This window comes from Homarus americanus, unplaced genomic scaffold (assembly GCF_018991925.1).
Source record: "Homarus americanus isolate GMGI-L3 unplaced genomic scaffold, GMGI_Hamer_2.0 scaffold24694, whole genome shotgun sequence".
In the NCBI taxonomy this organism is placed as follows: Eukaryota; Metazoa; Arthropoda; class Malacostraca; order Decapoda; family Nephropidae; genus Homarus; species Homarus americanus.
The window spans coordinates 8029516-8048206 of record NW_024732780.1 but is presented as its reverse complement, the minus strand read 5'-3'; the positions used below and the strand labels follow the sequence as shown (position 1 = coordinate 8048206).

The 18691-nt window shown below is 39.6% G+C and overlaps 1 protein-coding gene across 2 annotated transcripts; it reads left to right on the top strand.

The window, feature by feature from the left end:
• Positions 1 to 4234: 4234 nt before the first annotated feature.
• LOC121869043 (ubiquitin carboxyl-terminal hydrolase 2-like) lies at positions 4235 to 17930 on the top strand. Of its 2 annotated transcripts, XM_042370137.1 has the most exons (18): positions 4235 to 4468; positions 5107 to 5220; positions 5723 to 5860; positions 6648 to 6738; positions 6884 to 6982; positions 7399 to 7500; positions 7774 to 8051; positions 8938 to 9024; positions 9238 to 9453; positions 9679 to 9786; positions 10342 to 10473; positions 12053 to 12168; positions 12330 to 12444; positions 13539 to 13643; positions 14015 to 14227; positions 14677 to 14807; positions 15722 to 15814; positions 16343 to 17930. In XM_042370137.1, exons 1-18 carry the CDS (start codon positions 4247 to 4249, stop codon positions 16536 to 16538), a joined length of 2556 nt encoding a protein of 851 aa, XP_042226071.1. In that variant the 5' UTR covers positions 4235 to 4246; the 3' UTR covers positions 16539 to 17930. The 2 variants fall into 2 exon arrangements, with proteins under 2 accessions (XP_042226071.1, XP_042226072.1); XM_042370138.1 differs by lacking the exon at positions 10342 to 10473.
• Positions 17931 to 18691: the final 761 nt, after the last annotated feature.

The window sequence follows — 18691 nt, the reverse complement described above, 5'->3', positions numbered from 1 at the left end:
TATATAAGTCAAGCTACAATAAATTCACATTTAATGGCAGTAATCACAGTTCAAGATTTACTTCTCAGAACTCCAGATAATCTTTTAATATAAATCATTTTCTATTATTCTTTGCTAACTGTTACACTACACAGTATAAACATGCATGGTTCTCTGTTAAGTGGTGGTGTGACTGGCAGAAGGGTTCTTGATGGATGTTGGTGACGTCTGGATTATAAGCCTGTGATTTTCTCTTATCAGCTGTGCATGTGTGTGTCGTGCAGCATCCTTGATCAGCTGGAGACTGCCGGAGATCTACCTGGTGACTGAATGGTCTCGATGCTGCACGAGCTGCGTGGCCCACAGGATCACAAACTAATATGTCAACGTGGCTTGGGATTTAGTTAACGGTAAGTGTTGTCTCATATTGTTTTTACAATGTGTGGTTCGATCTCTCTCTCTCTCTCTCTCTCTCTCTCTCTCTCTCTCTCTCTCTCTCTAAATGACAGAGAGCATACTACATCATACATTCTTGTTTAACTGCTGGCCAGACAAGATAAGAGGGGCAACTCTGGTACTTTACGTTATCAGACAGAGGAATTTTATCTGTGTGGGCACTCAGAAGATACCGCCAGTAGCCAAGCCAGTCTTGAAGAAGGGGACACGCTTGCTGTTCTAGCTCGTGTTGAGGGGCGGCACTGTGTCGTGGTTTTCTCCAGTCCCCTTTGAGCCGCGTCAGGAGTGATTATTGTGCCCCAGAGGAGTATCCCGACGTTCTTGTCGTACGCGCCCTACCTGGAAGTGCAGTACGTATATATATTCTTTTCCTCCTTGTTGACACGAGAATAGGGTTTACTAAGTATCATTTTGGTCGTCTTGTGGTCACTAGGTAGCAAGAGGGAGTGGTAGTCATTGATCAAACAACAGTATAACTTTGTTGTTTTGGCCTAAGGTAAGGAATGTGTGTTTTGTCATTGTGGGAATTAGATTATACTGAATGTTGTTGTGGTCATTCTTCCTTTATTCTAAGTTTATTTATGTTTGTCACTGCTGACCACTTATACTAGATGTTGTATTTGTTATTGAGTGCCATTCCTTATAGGTATATTTACTATTTTTCTCACCTCTGACATTAGGATAAGCTGTACTGACTGTCAGTTTGGTCATTCAAACCCTCCTGGTGTTACATCCCGAGGTAGAAAAATTATGTTTGTCATTATAATCGTAATGTAAATGGTGAAAGGATAAAGTGATGTATGTGGCTGCACATTTAATGTTGTTTTTATCATCCGCCATCCACCCTTAATTATTTGTAATTCTTTACACTTTACTGAAGGTATATGAAATGTCATTGTACTCATTAACCTTCCACTCTGCTGAGCATTGTGAGTTGTTGTTAAAAGTCGTTTTTGGGCAACATAAGGAGTAGCTGCAGTCAGTGGGTCCTGATATGCACTTAACATTTTGGCAAAGCTATCATTCTCTCTCTCTCTCTCTCTCTCTCTCTCTCTCTCTCTCTCTCACATATATAAACACGTTTAAACTCTTTTTTCTTGTCTCATATACATACTGTAGTACATTCAAATTCTTCCCCCCTCCCTCTCTCACACCCTACAGGCAGACTGCTGGTGATCAAGCATCAGACAGAACTCTACTAATCGTGTCAGTAGGTTGAGGGGAAACATTGGGTGGGGCTGGTGCTGACACTGTGTTTATAGTAAGGGATTTAGATATACAAATTATAAAGTGCTGTTAAAAGGTTCCAGTCCAAATGGGTGTCAGTGGTAATGTTTCTTGAAGTCTCCATCTTAACATAATTCATCATGTGGTAATTTCCTGAAGTACTATACCATACTTAAGTTTTCTCTCTTAGGTTTTATTTTCCCTGAACTAAAATTTTTACTTTCACTTGTATCAGTTTTATATTTTGATGACTGAAGAAGATGTTGGAAGGGTTTGTGTGGGTGTGTCTGTCTGTCCGTGCTTGACTTCACGGTGTGGAGAAAAGTGATAGATGTGTTTAGTGTTAGTTGAGGCCGAGCACATGTTTGGTAACTAATAGGTCAGAGGTCAAGAACAAATCGAGGTCACATATTTCAAAGTCCTACACAGTCTGGTTCCTACACAGTCTGGTTCAAATCTGGTTCCTACACAGTCTGGTTCAAGTTTGTGAGCAGTTGTTGTGTTGATGGCTGGATGAGAGTTCGTCTTTACGTGACATAAAAGTATTTCTGGGATGTTATCAATCTGTAGATTTTTAGATTTCCCCGATATATCTAATAAGTATACATACATGTATACTGTATTAGTATGATCACAGAAATATTTAAAGTGTGTCATGTATGTAAAAAAATGTTCCTGTCTGGTCAGTTGTTGGTGAATTTAGGTCACATATTTTGTCATGGAGAGAGACAGGTTGGTGTTTCAACTATGTCATGCAGTACTATAGCACGGCCATCTTGCACTCGCTGTTATCTTAGTGTTGTAATCTTGTGGTGTTATCAGTAATGGTCGACTTTATCACATCCTCGACGTAGATTAGCATATTTGTAGGATTTGTCAGTGGAAATGTTCAGATGTTCGTGGGAAAGACGGTGTGTTTGACTTGCCATATGATGTGTTTTATGTCCTCTACCAAGTACTGTAAATATCTTTTGGTTTATTTATTGAAAACTTTGATATAGAAGAAAGTAGTGACAATATAATATGCTTTTAAAATAGAAACTTGCCATTTATTTTAATCTGAATACTCCGTACCTCTCACACTATTACAGTACTACGGTACATTATCGGCTGTGATGATTTTACACACCAGACAACAGAATATTACCACCTGTGTGTTCTCAATATCACACCAGGCGTCACCAAGTATTTTCCAACAGGTTGAGACATGGAAGAACCCCTGAAGATGGAGAGAAAGAAAAGAGGGAAGGATAGATCATCCAAACTTGTCGGGGGAGATGCTGAGAGTCAAGGGGAGGTGACAGCTGACACACTCACCGTAAATAACAGCACGACCCTTGGAGGAGGAATGACCGTGACGACTTCTGGAGGAGGAATGACGATGATGACTTCTGGAGGAGAAATGATGACGACCCCTGGAAGAGGAATGACCATGACGACTTCTGGAGGAGGAATGACGATGATGACTTCTGGAGGAGGAATGATGACCCCTGGAAGAGGAATGACGATGCCCCCTGGAGGAGAAAATGATAAAGTCACGTCACACGTTGAGGTAAAGCGATCTGCCTCGATTGACATGAACAAAAGTCAATTGATTGATTTTATCACAACACAGCTGCTTGATCTTAGCAAAACCCAGCTGATTGATGTACCAGGTGCTAATGTAAACAACCTTCATGATGCAAACAAACCTCACCTGATTGAAGTAAACAAACCTCAGCAGATTGATGTAAACAAACCTCAGCAGATTGATGTAAACAAACCTCAGCAGATTGATATGCCAGCTGCTAATGTAAACAGAAATTGGATGACTGACATACACCCAGTCAGCCCAAAGACAAATATGGAAGAAGTTATATCACAAAACATAAAAAGGGAGATGATGAAGTTAGGGAGAATAGGCAATGGTGAAGAGGGAGAGAAGGGAGAGAGTGACAAGGAAGAGAGTGACAAGGGAGAGAGTGACATGGGAGACAGTTACATGGGAGAGAGTGACAAGGAAGAGAGTGACAAGGAAGAGAGTTACATGGGAGAGAGTTACATGGAAGAGAGTTACATGGGAGAGAGTGACAAGGGAGATAGTGACAAGGGAGATAGTGACAAGGGTGAGAATGTCAAGGGGGGAAATAAATGGGCCCCTCAAAGAGTGTGGTGGGAGAGTGAAGAGAAAGAGGAGAGAGTAAAGAAGGTAGAAGAGAAGAAAACACTTCAGGAAAAGATAATAAAGATGGGAATGGGGAAGAATGGAGGAGAGATGATGTCAGAAGCAGAGGAAATGGAAACACAAGAGAAAGGAGGAGGAGAGAAAGAAACACCGATGAAGAAAATAGAAAAGATGGAAGGAAAAATAATGGAATCACTAATGAAAGAAGTAAAGAAGAAAGGAGATGGAAAGCAGGAAGCACTGACTCCAGAAGTAGAGATTGAAACAGGGAAGAAGGAAGAAGAAATGATTGAAGCACTAAATCAAGAAACACAGAAGAAAGAAGGAGAGATGAAGGAAGCACTAAAGAAGGAAGGAGAGATGAAGGAAGCACTGAACAAAGAAGGAGAGATGAAGGAAGCAGCAAAGAAAGAAAGAGAGATGAAGGAAGCACTGAATCAAGAAAGAGAGATGAAGGAAGCACTGAAGAGAGAAAAAGAAATTAATGAAGCACTGAATCAAGAAAGAGAGATGAAGGAAGCACTAAAGAAAGAAAAAGAAATTAATGAAGCACTGAATCAAGAAACACAGAAGAAAGAAGCAGACAACTCAACACAGATCAACACCACTCCTGCTCTCTCTGTCATCAGCATTTCATTCAAGGTCTGTCACTCAAAATTCCATTAGTTTAGTAGAAAAAGAAAGCTCGTTTTAACTGAATATCTGTAAATATAATTAAAATCTGTTAATTGTCTTATAAAGTCACAACTGTCATTAGAGAATCATAGGCTGTACTGTATGTGTGTTAGTCAGTCGTATTGGTATGTCTGTTGAGGTTATTTGGTGAGAAGATATTTGATTAAATCACTTCTAGGTGAAGGTGTGTTGTGTCTGTTAACTATCCTGTATGGAATATTTGAGTCATAGCAACTAAGTGTCGTTCAGTTGTATGTGAACACAGTGGCAGTGTTTTATCAGTGTGAGCTGACAGTCCTGTGGTTATGTGAGCTAGTACAGTACAGTACAGTATATGTAATACAGTATAACCATGGCTTTACCAACTTGTAGTACAGTGTAACCATACCTGCTTGTTGTGTGAGCTAGTATAGTACTGTACAATATTATACTTGTAGTACCTCTCAGTACAGTATATGTGATGCCAGGTCCTTGTACCTGGCACCCTGGGTCGACTTATAGATGACTCAAGTCTAAGTGCCGCCTCACTGCCTCTACCACTGTAAGAAAAGCCAGATTCCTCCACACCAGAAACAAATTTTAGCGACTAACATCCTCTCCTACAGGGCTCCGAGACCCAAGAGACGCCAACTGAGGGTACGTCAGGAGAGGACTCGCCCCAGGACAGCTCAGAGTGTGTTGTGCTCCAGCAGAAGATCAGGGAACTACAACATGACAGGGTGGGTTGTGGCTCTTTGTCTTTAATCACTGTAAAGAACTGTTTTGTGTGTCAGTGTATCTGTATGTTTGACAGTGAACAAAACACCTCTTGTGTATTATAGGTCTTTGTGTAATGACTTAGAAGTTTAATATGTTAGTACAGAGGTTATTATAATTACCTGTTGTTTATAATAAATCTCTGAACAAGTGAGTTATTGTTTTATGTAAGTTTATTTCAACAGGTAAGGTCTTTTAAGATCATAAACTAAGTCTGTTCTTATTCTGGACAACAACTATAGAAGATAGGTGGAGTGTTTCTTTAACTGTGTTCTCTATATCCATGTGTGAGAGCAAAGCTTAGGTGATCAAGTGTGTGTGTGTGTGTGTGTGTGTGTGTGTGTGTGTGTGGGTGTGTGTGTGTGTGTGGGTGTGTGGGTGTGTGTGTGGGACAGCAAATGTCCTGTCCAGTTTACTATACTTTGATCTCTTTGCATTATAATTAGTTGCCCATTTACCCCACAGTTGGGTCTGGAGTCACAGGTCTCAACTCTACAAGCTGCCCTGGACAAGGAACGAGAAAAACTCGACAAAAACCACCAAGAATACACACAAATCATCAGTGAACAAGAGAAAGAAATACACAACCTGAAGATAAATATGGTAAGTTGGGGTGAGTTTTATTGTGATATGTTTGAGAACTGGAGCCAGTACATGTCCAGTACAGTACGTAACAGAGACGTGACCGACCCCCCTACCAGCTAATGGACCAATCAGTGGCGAAGAGGATAAAGGTAAAAAGTATAAGTTGTATTTAGTGAACAAGGGTTTTGTTATAACATATAAACAGACTTTAACTGCAGAAGTCTCAATTAAAGCACAGAACTCACTAGTACATTAACGACAGTACAGTACAGTACTGGGCCTTAAGATACAGAGGTACAGTGCAGTATTATCTTAAGGGTCAGTACAGTAGTTACTGTTAATTTTTGTATGTGAATGACTTAGTGGAATATATCGTAGTCATTCATTTAGTTTTGGTTTATAACTGACTCTTGTTTCTCTTATGTACAGTACAGTATAGTGTTATCTGTAGCTACAATTTGTTGTACATTATTTAGAAAATTCTGCCAGACATTTGTGTGTGTGAGTAAAACACATGTGAAATATGTATGTAATTCCTTTGTCTTGCAATTTGTGTAGAGTATTGTTTTAATTAGCTACAGTATCTAGTTATCATTCCAAATATGTATCTATGCAATCATAGTTGATCATTCTATTTATTTGTTATTTATTCACCAACTTGGTTCAGTACTGTATAAAATTTAACTATTTTATCTATTTTTATGGAACAAAATTATATGAAATATTTTTGTGTTTTATGTTGCACCAATGACCCCCACCACGCAGCACAATTGTATTAATGTTAACCTTATTAACTGTACTACAGCTGTTCAAGGCGGTGTGGAAGTGTGACAGTGACACAGTGAGGAAACTGAGAAAGGGGGATTTCAACTTCAACTCTGCCGTAAATCTTGACGGTAAGAGTTTGCATACTTGCACGTCTCTCTGCGCACTTTTATAACTATTTATATTTGGAGGATTTTAAGTTACTGTGGACATTCAAATTGCTATTCTATTGATTTTTTATGTAATTTAAGAGAGTTTTGAACCCCCGACAAACAGGAGAGAGGGTGGTGGACGAGGCTGTGAGGCAGAGTAATGTGGCGGTGTTGAGAGAACTTCTCCTGGGTGGTGTTCACATCAACGCTCCAAACTCCCGAGGTAAGTTAGTGAGTTTATGGCCAGCGTCCTTCAGGAGACCATCTTGTTAATATATTATAGAAGACAATAAGTTTCTTGTTAATAAAGGTCACATTGTTGAGTCATAGGTGGGTCTTCTCGGCTCAGATACTACAATACTGTATAGTTTACTGTTCTCTTATTGTAGGTCTAGAATTAATAAGAAAAATTAAAATTTTTAAAAAACTCATTGAAAAGTTTAGTCTCTCTCTCTCTCTGTCAGAATTCCAGAGATTACCTGTCTTAATTTCTCATTATTGAGGACTAGTCTGTACAGTACAATAAATGGTTAAAGATATTAGTTGTTAAAACACAGTACAGTACAGTACAGTATACTGTAACATATTAACATCAATAGTCAACCTCTGTGAGTCCCTCATCTCCACCATCTGACACAGGAGACACTCCCCTGCATACAGCCATCAGACGTGGTCGGTACTGTAAGGTGATCTCTGAGCTTCACAACAGTGGTGCGGACTGGAGGGCTCCAGATGCACGAGGTCAGTGCACCCCTTCATGTCTCTGGGGTTCTGTTGTGCAACATCTAATCCATGAATATAAATACAGGTACTCCAGTATTTCCTCAGAAGAAGTGCTTCCCTGGCTGAGGAAGCTCATGATACACCTGTATAACAATTTATGAAAAGAATGGATTTATTTTTTGATACAGACATTAACAAGAAATCAAGGATTTGTGCAGGTAAAATCAGCAGGTGACAGTGAACAGACAAATATTGTTACAAAAATATTCAGTACTGTATTTATATTTCCAGGGTGGGATCCATTACAGTTGGCCACAGCGTTGGGGCAGATAAAGACACTGGAGATATCAATAAGGGACGAATCAATAAATCTCACGTCGGTGATTGATCGTCTCGGCTCCACCCTACTGCACTATGCTGCCGCTAACAAGCAGAAAGAGATGGCCAAGTGGCTGGTCAAGGAGCAAGGCTTACAGAAGGACATTGAGGATGAGATGGGCTACCAGGCCAAGGACTATGCTGCCATGGTTGGAGAATCTGGTCTAGCACAGTGGCTCTCCAGTGATAAGGTCTGTGTGTATGCTGATGATTGTCTTGGTAGATGTACTTAGTTTATTCTGGAGGTCAGTGTGACAAAAACCAGTACAGTGCGGGATCAGGTGGGCAGGTGATGTTATGAGATGTCACAATTCATGTCCAGGATCTATACATTAAGCAGAACTGGTGAAGCAGCTGGCAGTTGAACAGACTGTCCCACAATGTTGCTGTTACCATCAGACTCACTTTGATTGGATGATTTTATTTGTTAGCTAAACATTGAGAAAATGTTTTATATCCCACAGATCACTCAATAAGGACCTGGAGTTCATAAATAAAGGATTTAATTGTGATATACAATCTTATATCAAAAGACTATTGGGTAACCTGGGTCCTCCCCTCCACCCTAATTGGGTGTGTAGGCTGGTGAGAAATGAGTTGGAAAATGAGGCTCTTACATAGCTGAGGATGGTTCAGAAATGCCTGAGTAAGTGTGAGTTTAACTTCAAACCCAAAGCCTCAGTGGTCTTAACATAACTGTTGTGTACTCTACTGTATCAGTGATTCAAGAGTCTGGTTAAACTGAATAAAGACAAACATTGAACTGTCAACTATGGACAAATAAACAATGTCACGTGTCACCCCTTCTGTCCGTCCCCTCAGTCATAATCAGACATCATATTTGTCTTTCATTGTTTATATCTGTGTTATTAAAGTTTATTCCTTCATCATTTGCTGACAAATGAGTAAAGAACCTCAGCCATTGAAGCATTGTACAGGTACTTAAAAAACAGTACTGTATTATTGTTTCATTTATACAGTGTACTGTACTGTACTGTACACTACAGTATCTAATTATCTTTTGATTTACTGTTCATCATCACTATTTCTTACACATTGTACTGTACTCTCCCACAGCTACGCCACATTCCTGTTGTAAAACGTTTAAGTGTACACAGTCGACAGAAGCAGGACCAATTGGCCCTGGATCAACTACGTGTGCATGTGAGTACTGCTGACCTGCTGTTGAGTTTGTCCCTTAGTTACTATACTGTGTTAGCATCCACCCCTAGATTATTCAGCTGACCATATTGATTACTGTAGTAGTCACACACAAGCACATTCTTCTTTACTGATTATTCACTGTTGTTAATTTAAGTTTTCTTTATTGATCTTTGCTGTGATAAGTTACAAATAAAATCAATCCCTTGACTACAGGATGAAATGGACCTCCAGGGTATTGGCACACTGACCAGAAATACGGGTATGCTGAATATAAGCACAGATGCATTAAATGTAAGTACTGGTATGCAGACTAGAGACACCAGTACACCTAATAGACTGTCCAGTGGAAGTATCGGTACACCAACAGCAAGCCTGGATATGCTCGCTGCACCTCGGGGGAAGAATAAAACTCATGCCCGGGGTCGGAAGGTCAGTCGTGGCGGTGCCCGAAAGTTTCCCACTAAGAGACGTATCATCATATTATGGCTGCGCGATGTTTACAGTGTTTTCAGCATTTACTTGTCTGTTTACTTAATGAGGGAATAGGCTTAAAGCTATAAAATAACGTGTTCAGAATCCATATCTCATGACACCAACTCCTAAAATAGATTAATTAAGACAAAGCACAATATTGACAATCATACTTCTTCCCAGAAAGGACAAGCACCGTCACTCAGCTCCTCAACAACTGAAGTTTCTTATCTCAGTAACAGACAGGACTCATTGAACGGCCCGATAACTGTGGCACAGACTCATCATAGGGTAAGTTTTGTATATATATGTTTACTCTAACAACATTTATATTCTGATGTAACAAAACTGTTTACTTTAATTTGACATTTGTCAAAACTATGTTTTCATTCTTTATTTTTGGTAAGTTCTCAGTATAACACTAGGGTGACTAACAGAAAACTTAAGGAATTATTTTTAATACCTCAGAAACTTAGGGAATTTTGTTTGTTTTATAGTAGAACTGAAGGAATCCTTAATCTGGTGTAGGAATGTTGAAGTGTTGTTGGTCTCTATCTACTGTGTTGCTTAAGTTACTAGTGGTTGGTGGACTGTGTTCTCTGCTTCTCACGCACTGTACTGGGGTGTGTGAGTATTAGAGAACAATGGGGAGATATTGTGCTGTATGTTGTGGTGTGTTCATTCCTTCCTGATGTGTATCATGGAAGAAGCCACTGTCATTGTTGTTATGTATTATTGTTATTAGTAGTAATAGTAGTAATATTAGTAGTACCCTGTAGTAGTAGCAGTAGTAGTAGTAGTAGTATTATAAACTGATGCACTACAGTACATGTAATGTTGCAACAGAAGAATGAAGGACAAGGAAGGTGGCAGAATAACAGTGAGGACACAGATTCACTAACTAATTTCACTGAGTTCTTGGGAGCTGAGGAGCAAACGATACTCTTCAAGGGCAGAGAAATGTCTCCAGACATTGAGGTAAAGTAGTACAGTATTTTGTTTGTGGTGATAATCAATATACTGTACTGTAGTAATACTGTACTGAGTCATTACATGTGGGAGTTATTGCTTGAGGATATTGGTCAGCATGTGTATGGTGTCTGGGTGTGAGGGGGCGGGTTTTTGGGCTGCCACCAATGTGAGGGGGTGGGTTCCTGGGCTTCCCACCAATGTGAGGGGGCCGGTTCCCTCTCTTTTTCTACACCACCCTCATCTTACTTACTTCTCTTAGTTCTTACTCTTACTCAGGATTAATTACTATTGCAGTGGCCTGAGCATTACTGGTGATACATTACATGGCACTCTTGTAGATTATATTCAACATATACGTAAACAATGACACTAGTATATGCAGGGGTCCACTACCCAACATGGGATAATTATTTCCAACTAATTATCCCTCACATACATGTTACAACACTCTCTGGACATTCACTTCCAAGGAGTAACCCAGGGCAGAACACTAGGGCCCACGACCTTTGTTATTGTGGGGTAGCCAGACACATGGCGGGTCTGGGGTCGGCCCAACGAAGCCGTGGGGCACATTAATCAGGCCACATCGGTGCCATCTTCTCATATATGATCCCGGCTGGACATCTAATACATCCGAGGCCGTTGTTGGATGGTAGAGCGATTCAAGAATCACAATAGGATCTGGAGACAAACGGGGCAGCGTCAGGGGACTGAGAAACATGACAACACCAACAAACTCTCTTGTCTAGACGACCGACGTATTTACGTTATATTACTTCTACACTGGGTGAATGACAATTCAACTGTTAAATCATGAACACTGATATTCACTACAATTGACTGAATTAACTGAATGGCTAGGGAACACGGAACATACCTGGAGACAAACGGGGCAGCGTCAGGGTACGCTCTCCCTGGCCATCTTGAGTTTATATACCCCTGAGTTGTCAGTGATCGCTACTCACGCAATGACAATAATCACAAACAAACTAACTGTTACTCATTCAAAGATGACCCTCAATTGACAAAGGTCTGGCGAATTACTTGGGTTGATTTACACAGACTAATTCAAGATTGAGCTTCCCAGGAGAAAGTGGAATAAACAACGTATTGATAACTGTCTTCACAAAGGCGGGGCTTACTGGGAGAGATCGCGGGGGTAAACACGCTCCTTCTAGGGGTCGCGGACTCACTCATGTTTTGCGGGCGTGGAGTTTAATAAGAATCATTAGTTAAATAGATCAGCAGTCAACGTGACCATGACATGGGCACACAAAAAATCACTTGTCTGAAGTCAATCGTACATTGCTCAAATCACCTCTGTCTTTCCTTATACAGTACAGTACAGTACTATGTAATAACATGTGTTTATTTATTAAACTCATAATTTGAATTGTATACAGTATATATATGTAAACATCTGACCACATAACTTATTCCCTGTTCACAGTGTCAAGCCACTGTTGTTAACTGTTTTAGCTGATGTAAATATCTGTCATGTATCTCCCAACAGCATCATGTCACTGTCAGTCACCATATAATCTCAGGCACTGTACTGTAACTTGTCACCCTAACATGTCAACAGGACCTCCGGATATCAGGGTTGCCAAATCTGGGCAATACTTGCTACATCAACAGTGTCCTACAGTGCCTCTACCACACACACTTGCTTACCCAGCACTTTATCACTGGCAAATACAGGTAACTGTGTAGTACTGTACTGCAGATTAATTTGTGTGAATCTTTGGCTGAGTATAATAATATGAAGATTCTTCCAATTCTTCTTGATAATATTTATTTTTGTACTCTTACTCTCTCTTCTTCTCTATCACTGTCTTGTAGTTTAACACATATGTTCACAGTAAGGAGATTGACGAGACCGCTGCTCATGATGGTCGGGTGGCAAAGGCTTATGAGCGGGTCATCAGAGCCATGTGGACGGGCGACAATATCAAAGATCATCTCCAGAACCTAAAGGTGAGAACTTGATCTTTTAGCTTCAGTGAACACATAGTATCCTCATGGTGAGAGGTAGAGTGCCTTGTTAGGTCTGAAGAGTGATCATTAGCTACAGTCAACAACAACAATGTTCTGCACCTCTGGGTTTGACGGCCTTCACAACATTCACTGACTGAGGCCATGTTCATTTGGTAAGGTTAGTACAGTACTTCTGATTGTGTGATGCATTATATAACCAATATGGTATAGTCTGTCGATCACATATAGTTAATACAGAGAAATTAACAGGAATACATATAAAACCTGTGTTCTGGTGTTCTGTGTAAAGGTGCAGAAATTTTTTTGTTGACTGTACCTCAGCTTATTTCATCTAATGATTAAACACCCTAACACTCCCTAGGGGGTTAGGTTAGGTTAGGTTAGGTTAGGTTAGTATTAAGGTGGATGATCTTAAGGTTAATTAAGTTGAGGTGCCTAATCTTCACATTATCCCTGAGGAGTATAATGCAGTACATTTACACAGGTCTGGGATATGTCCAGACTCATCATACATTATTGTCCCACAAGAGAAGGAAGATCTGGATGTACAGGCCGGCACCCTTCTCTGCAGTACAGCACGCACCAATACCCTATGTAAGACCTTTAACACTAGACTCCCAGAACCCAGATTCTCAAAGTTTATGAGTTATATGTCCCCTTTAACTGGGGGTAAGAGAATACATCAGTTTCAAGAAGTTTACAGTCACTGCCTTAGAGGCTACCATTTTTGTGCCATAACTGAAGGGGTCTACCTGGGACATTCTCACATCACCTGTTATGGAAAAATTTATCTTTGTGGATCTCTAACAATTTAGACCTTAGCTTTTTAAGGAGTTGTACTTTAAATTTTCCTCTACCTGGAGATGTATGAACACAAATGAATGCTTCACGGTGTTAATGACACATACCGTTAGTTGCCAGTGAAAATAGTTATATTTTTTCTCTCCCTGACAGTTTAACAATCCTGACTGTTACCTTTTTTATCATTTTGGTGAACCTGGGAAGCCCTGAGGGAGGAAACCACATTCTCTCCCTCTCTCTTCCCTGATTATTGCCCTCTTGTCCCCTCGCAGGAGCTGGCTGGTAGGCTGGACGACCTCTTCTTGGATGACCAACAAAAGGAGGCACATGACTTCCTCACCCAAGTGCTAGAGTGGCTCCACCTGGACCTGGGCCAAGTATGTTCTCTTAGCAGATAAGTAAATATATTGAGCATAAGGGACACTGGTTCTTCTAAGCTTAAAATTATTTCTTTACTGTACATACAAGATGAGCTAATTTCTGGATGGGTAACTTATGTATGTGGTGATGTATGCTTGTTTATAAGTACTGTATGTGTACAATGAAAGACAAAAGTCGTGTTGTGAAATTTGGTGAAAACATATGCCGAAGGGCTAAAACTATTGGTGCGCCCTGCCTTGTGGTAGGGGGCTCTCATAATGTTTCACGAGTTATATTTTATTTTCGGACAAAACCGCGACACGACTTTTGTCTTTGATTGTACGTGTGCAGTTACATACACATACTGTACAGTATATTATTAACACAGGAGGTGGTGACCAGCAATAAGGAGGAGGAGGAGGAGATGTTGAGGAACAACAGAGGTAGACCAATGCTTCGGTCCTTCATCTCGGAGTTGTTCTACGGCTGCCAACACAACTCCATCGTGTGTGGCAGGAACGGTCAGGTCATCTGTCACTCGGAGGAGAGCTTCTCTAACCTCACTCTCTATGTCAACACCAAGAAACAATACAGTCTCAATGTAAGTTGTGATTATTTAGTATTTTTATTGTTGTTGTTGTTGTCTTGAGATGTTTGCAACTTTCAGGTGAACCAAAAGAAGGAATTATATTTTTTAATATTTCACAAAGTAATTCATAAAAAAAAAACATTTATGCAATACAGTATCTTTGTAATACAGTACTGTACAGTACTGTATTAAATAAGACGCAATGATGTGTGTGTGTAATGTTATTGTATTTGTTTATGTCACAATCTAATGTAACATTAATGTGAACTGAAAAGAGTAATGACAACACTTTACCTGTGGTGTACAACCATAGTGGTACTGATGATCCTGGATAAGCTTCCAAAAACAACACTTGTACAGGTATACTGAACTGTACTGTACAGGTCACCCAGTTGAGTACTGTGTGGCACAGGAGTACAACTACTACTGTTAGTCATTGAGGTCATTATTGTGTGGCACAGGAGCTGCTGAAGCAGTACTACCGGCAGCAGGATATAGTGTGGGAGTGTGACTACTGCGGGGAGGAACACATGTGTCTCCAACACTCTGTTATCACCAGCCCTCCACGCCTGCTGCTGCTATACATTAACAGGTTTGTTAGCTCTCTGTTCTTACACAAGAAACAGTTTTATTCTCTTGACTACAGTTTGGGGCCGTCCCTCCCTCAGAGTAATACTTCATGATTTTTATTGTCTTATTATGGATTAAGTATGACACACTCTAAGGCTGTGAACATGTTTACAGTGAGGTGTGTGTACTGAACATACACTTGTCCCTTAGAGTGTTTTTATGGTTTGATAGGGTACATGTTAATTAAATGTGTATGTGTGTATAATTACTGTATAAGTAAATACACATGTGCAGTTCTGCACATGTACAGTATAATAACGTATGCATGCATGTGTAAAGGTATCCCTTGCTTAACAAACGTTTAAGATACAAAAATTCACTTATATATAAATTTCCTAAGCTTGCTTCCCCCTCCCCCCCTTTTTTATGAGAAGCTTCCCCACTTATATGAATTTGAGTCCCAACAAAAGTTAAAGTTGTGTGCTGCCGTGAGTCAGCTGGGGAGGCCGTCTTCGAGAGATGGGTAGAGACATATTCTCACCCATGATCATAACAACATCCAGCACATGTCTGTCATTCAGCCATTCTCCGCCCCTTGTGGTGCCCCCATAGAGCTAGTACAGTACCTCTGGTTATCCGCACATCTACTAAAGTTCTTAAAATTTCATCATTGTTCCCTGAAATTGGTAATTAAACAAGATTATAGAATAATTTAGTCTTTGACAACCTGGACAACAGATTGTAGTTATCTGGTGGTATGTACTGTACTGGGTAGGTATGCATGAACATATTACGTATTCATGAATGTATGCATGAAGAGATGAATAATTGAATGTATTGTCAGGTACAATATATATGTAAGAATGTATGTATGTATGTATTTGTATATGTGCTACAGCTATGTGATGAGTGACCAATCACCTCTCCCTCATACAGGGTGAACGAGGACACCAAGTCAAGTCACAAGACCCTGGTGACCTACCCTGAGTGTGACCTTTCCCTCCACCCTTACACCAAAGACAACCACAGGTAAGGTATAGGTGTGTCTCTCCGACTATTGTAATACTGTATATTAAGGCCGTGGCCCAGTGTAGATGGCCTCATATTAAGGTTATGGCACAGTGTGGATGGCCTCATATTAAGGTCATGGCCCAGTGTGGATGGCCTGATATTAATGATCATATAATATTAGGGACCTTAAGTACTGATGTATTCAAAATAAGAATGTGATTGATCAAAGTTTTTCATCACAGTTTCTGGTAGATGGCCAAACTGTACAGTACAGTTCATATATAATGCAATGTTTAATATCAACAACTCCTCATCTGTTGTTAGTTATATGGGAGCTACTGTGTTAATATATCCAGTGATTTATTCTATGAGGTTTATACAGATATCTTGGATTTAATTAGCCATCATTGTAGGTTAACTATCCATTATGACAACTGATTCATTTAACATTCTTATATAAATTTTTATCCAGCCGACAGGAGGCATACAATAGGTTCTCTCGGGTCATTCGAATGTTTTCCTTCATTTATTTCCAATTCCCGACAGTCCATCTTACAACCTGTATGCCGTGTGTGGTCACCAAGGCTCCATGACCTCTGGCCACTACACAGCCTTCTGCAAGATTAAATCATCCACCAGTAAGGGTTGGTACTACTTCAGTGATGCCCAGTTCAGTAGAGCCAACACCCAGGATGTTTTCTTCAACCCAGATGCTCACATGCTCTTTTATGAGGCTAAATGATACTAGATTGTAATATTGAAGACTAAAGACCTTTGCTGTACAGTATACGAGTACAGTGTAAATGAACAAGAGCCAACAGTGCACGTTCATGAACACCACCACCAGGCTGCCTTATACCATCATCATTTACGTATAATATTATTCATCTATTCATTAGTGTCCAAATTCTATTGCTATTAAATTATTATTCCCTTTTCATTAAAATTAATAGTGCCTCATTTATTGTCATGTCATTATGATGTACAGTAAATATATCATTCATTACCTCCTGAATTAATATTATTTAACTTTTTCTTATTAAAATTATCCATTGTTTATTGTTATAACTTACCATGTTGTTTATCTATTCATGTATTCATTCATTCAAACAACAACTATTATTTCTTTGTTGTTTACCTATTGTTACTGATTTTAGTCTAACAGTAGTTTGTTTGGATTTACTGTTTAGTATTAGTGATGGGGTACTGTACTAAGCCAGCCAAGTGCACCCATACAAGAGTACTGTACAGGATCATCTTTTTGCCCTTGGTACATATACAGTACAGTTTAGGGTCTACTGTGTACTGTATATATCTGTCTGTAGGTCTCTGAGTGTGTGTCTGTCTGTCCAATTTTTATCTGTAGGATAATACAAAATTCATTTATAGTAGAACAAAAAAGTACATGTACTGTATTTTAGTACTGTAAGTATCTTTGTATTTCTGGTTAGATTTTCAAGTTGTATACAGTAATTAATGATATCACCTGAAGATAATCCAACCTAATGTAACCAAACACTAACCTAACCAATGCTAACTTAACCTAACACTAATCTAATACTTATCTAAGCCAATGTAACCCAATACTTACCTAACCCTCCCCCAGGTATATGAAGGAAGTTAATCTTTAGGTGAGATAAGCTTGGGTAAGTGATCTTGAGGTGATCTAATGGTGTTTATATGAGTGAGGTTCATGTACAGTATTAGGTAGTCCTGAGTCTTATGTAGTTGTTTAATGTTTTTAGTGATGATGTGACAACAGAGGGGGACACTTGTACTGTACTGTAGTTAACAGATTTATGATTCCTTGTAATAGTATAGCAAATGTAATGTACTATGTCACTGTAACATGTATAGTGCTGTGTTTATAGTGTATGTCTCTTGTAATAATGTAGAAAGCCATTTTGTAAATAGATTTTGTTATGTTTTGCAGTATTGAAAATATTACTGGTATACTAGCTGCAAATAGAACATTAATTAATGTTTACATATGTTGTAAAAATACTGTACGTATGTTGAAAGTGAGATAAAGATTTTTCTTTTCTTTTAGAGAAGTTTTCATTACTTGTGATAATATTAAGAAAGACTTATGTTGTACATACAGTACTTTAAAGTAAAATGAAGTAAATAACACTGATAACTTTTTCTCAGTTTAATCTTCTTATAGAAGCACAGTACAGTATAACAAACTACAAACTAATTTATATTTTCTATACAGTATTGTGCTGTATATAATTATGCTGTATGCACAAGTTATGTAATACAAAGTCTTTGGAAAAAGAACACAGTAACTTTCCCTTGTACAGCACTGTACTGTACTGTACTGTACTGTACTATAAGTAACTGCAATAATTGAGACTGAATGCAAAAAGGACCCAGGTGTGTATGTTGACAATGAGCTGAAGTTCTTGGGTCATTGTGAGAAGAAGGTGAATCAGGCAACTAAATTATTAGGTCTTATAAGACGGTCGTTCAGATATCTAGACGGTCCGTCCCTCGTAATGATCTTCAAGAGTGAAGTGCTTCCCCGTCTGGAGTACTGTCACCCCGTCTGGTCCCCGAGATATGCTAGGGACTGTCAGTTGCTTGAAAATGTCCAAAGGAGGGCCACCAGACTGGTGCCTGCACTACGACACCTCAGCTACCCTGAGAGATTGGAGCGCCTGAAATTGCCTAGCTTAAACTACAGACTGGCAAGGGGGAACCTAATTGGGGTATATAAACATCTCAAAGGGCACTACTCAGTCGAGTGTCTATAACTGGAGCTGGCGGACGTCCCCCCCACAAGGGGTCACAGCTCAAGGTTGAAGAAGCCACAAGCCCAGAAAACTGTGAGGTGTAAGTTTTTTGGTGAGAGTTGTAAACTCTTGGAACAATCTGCCAGAAAGTGTTGTG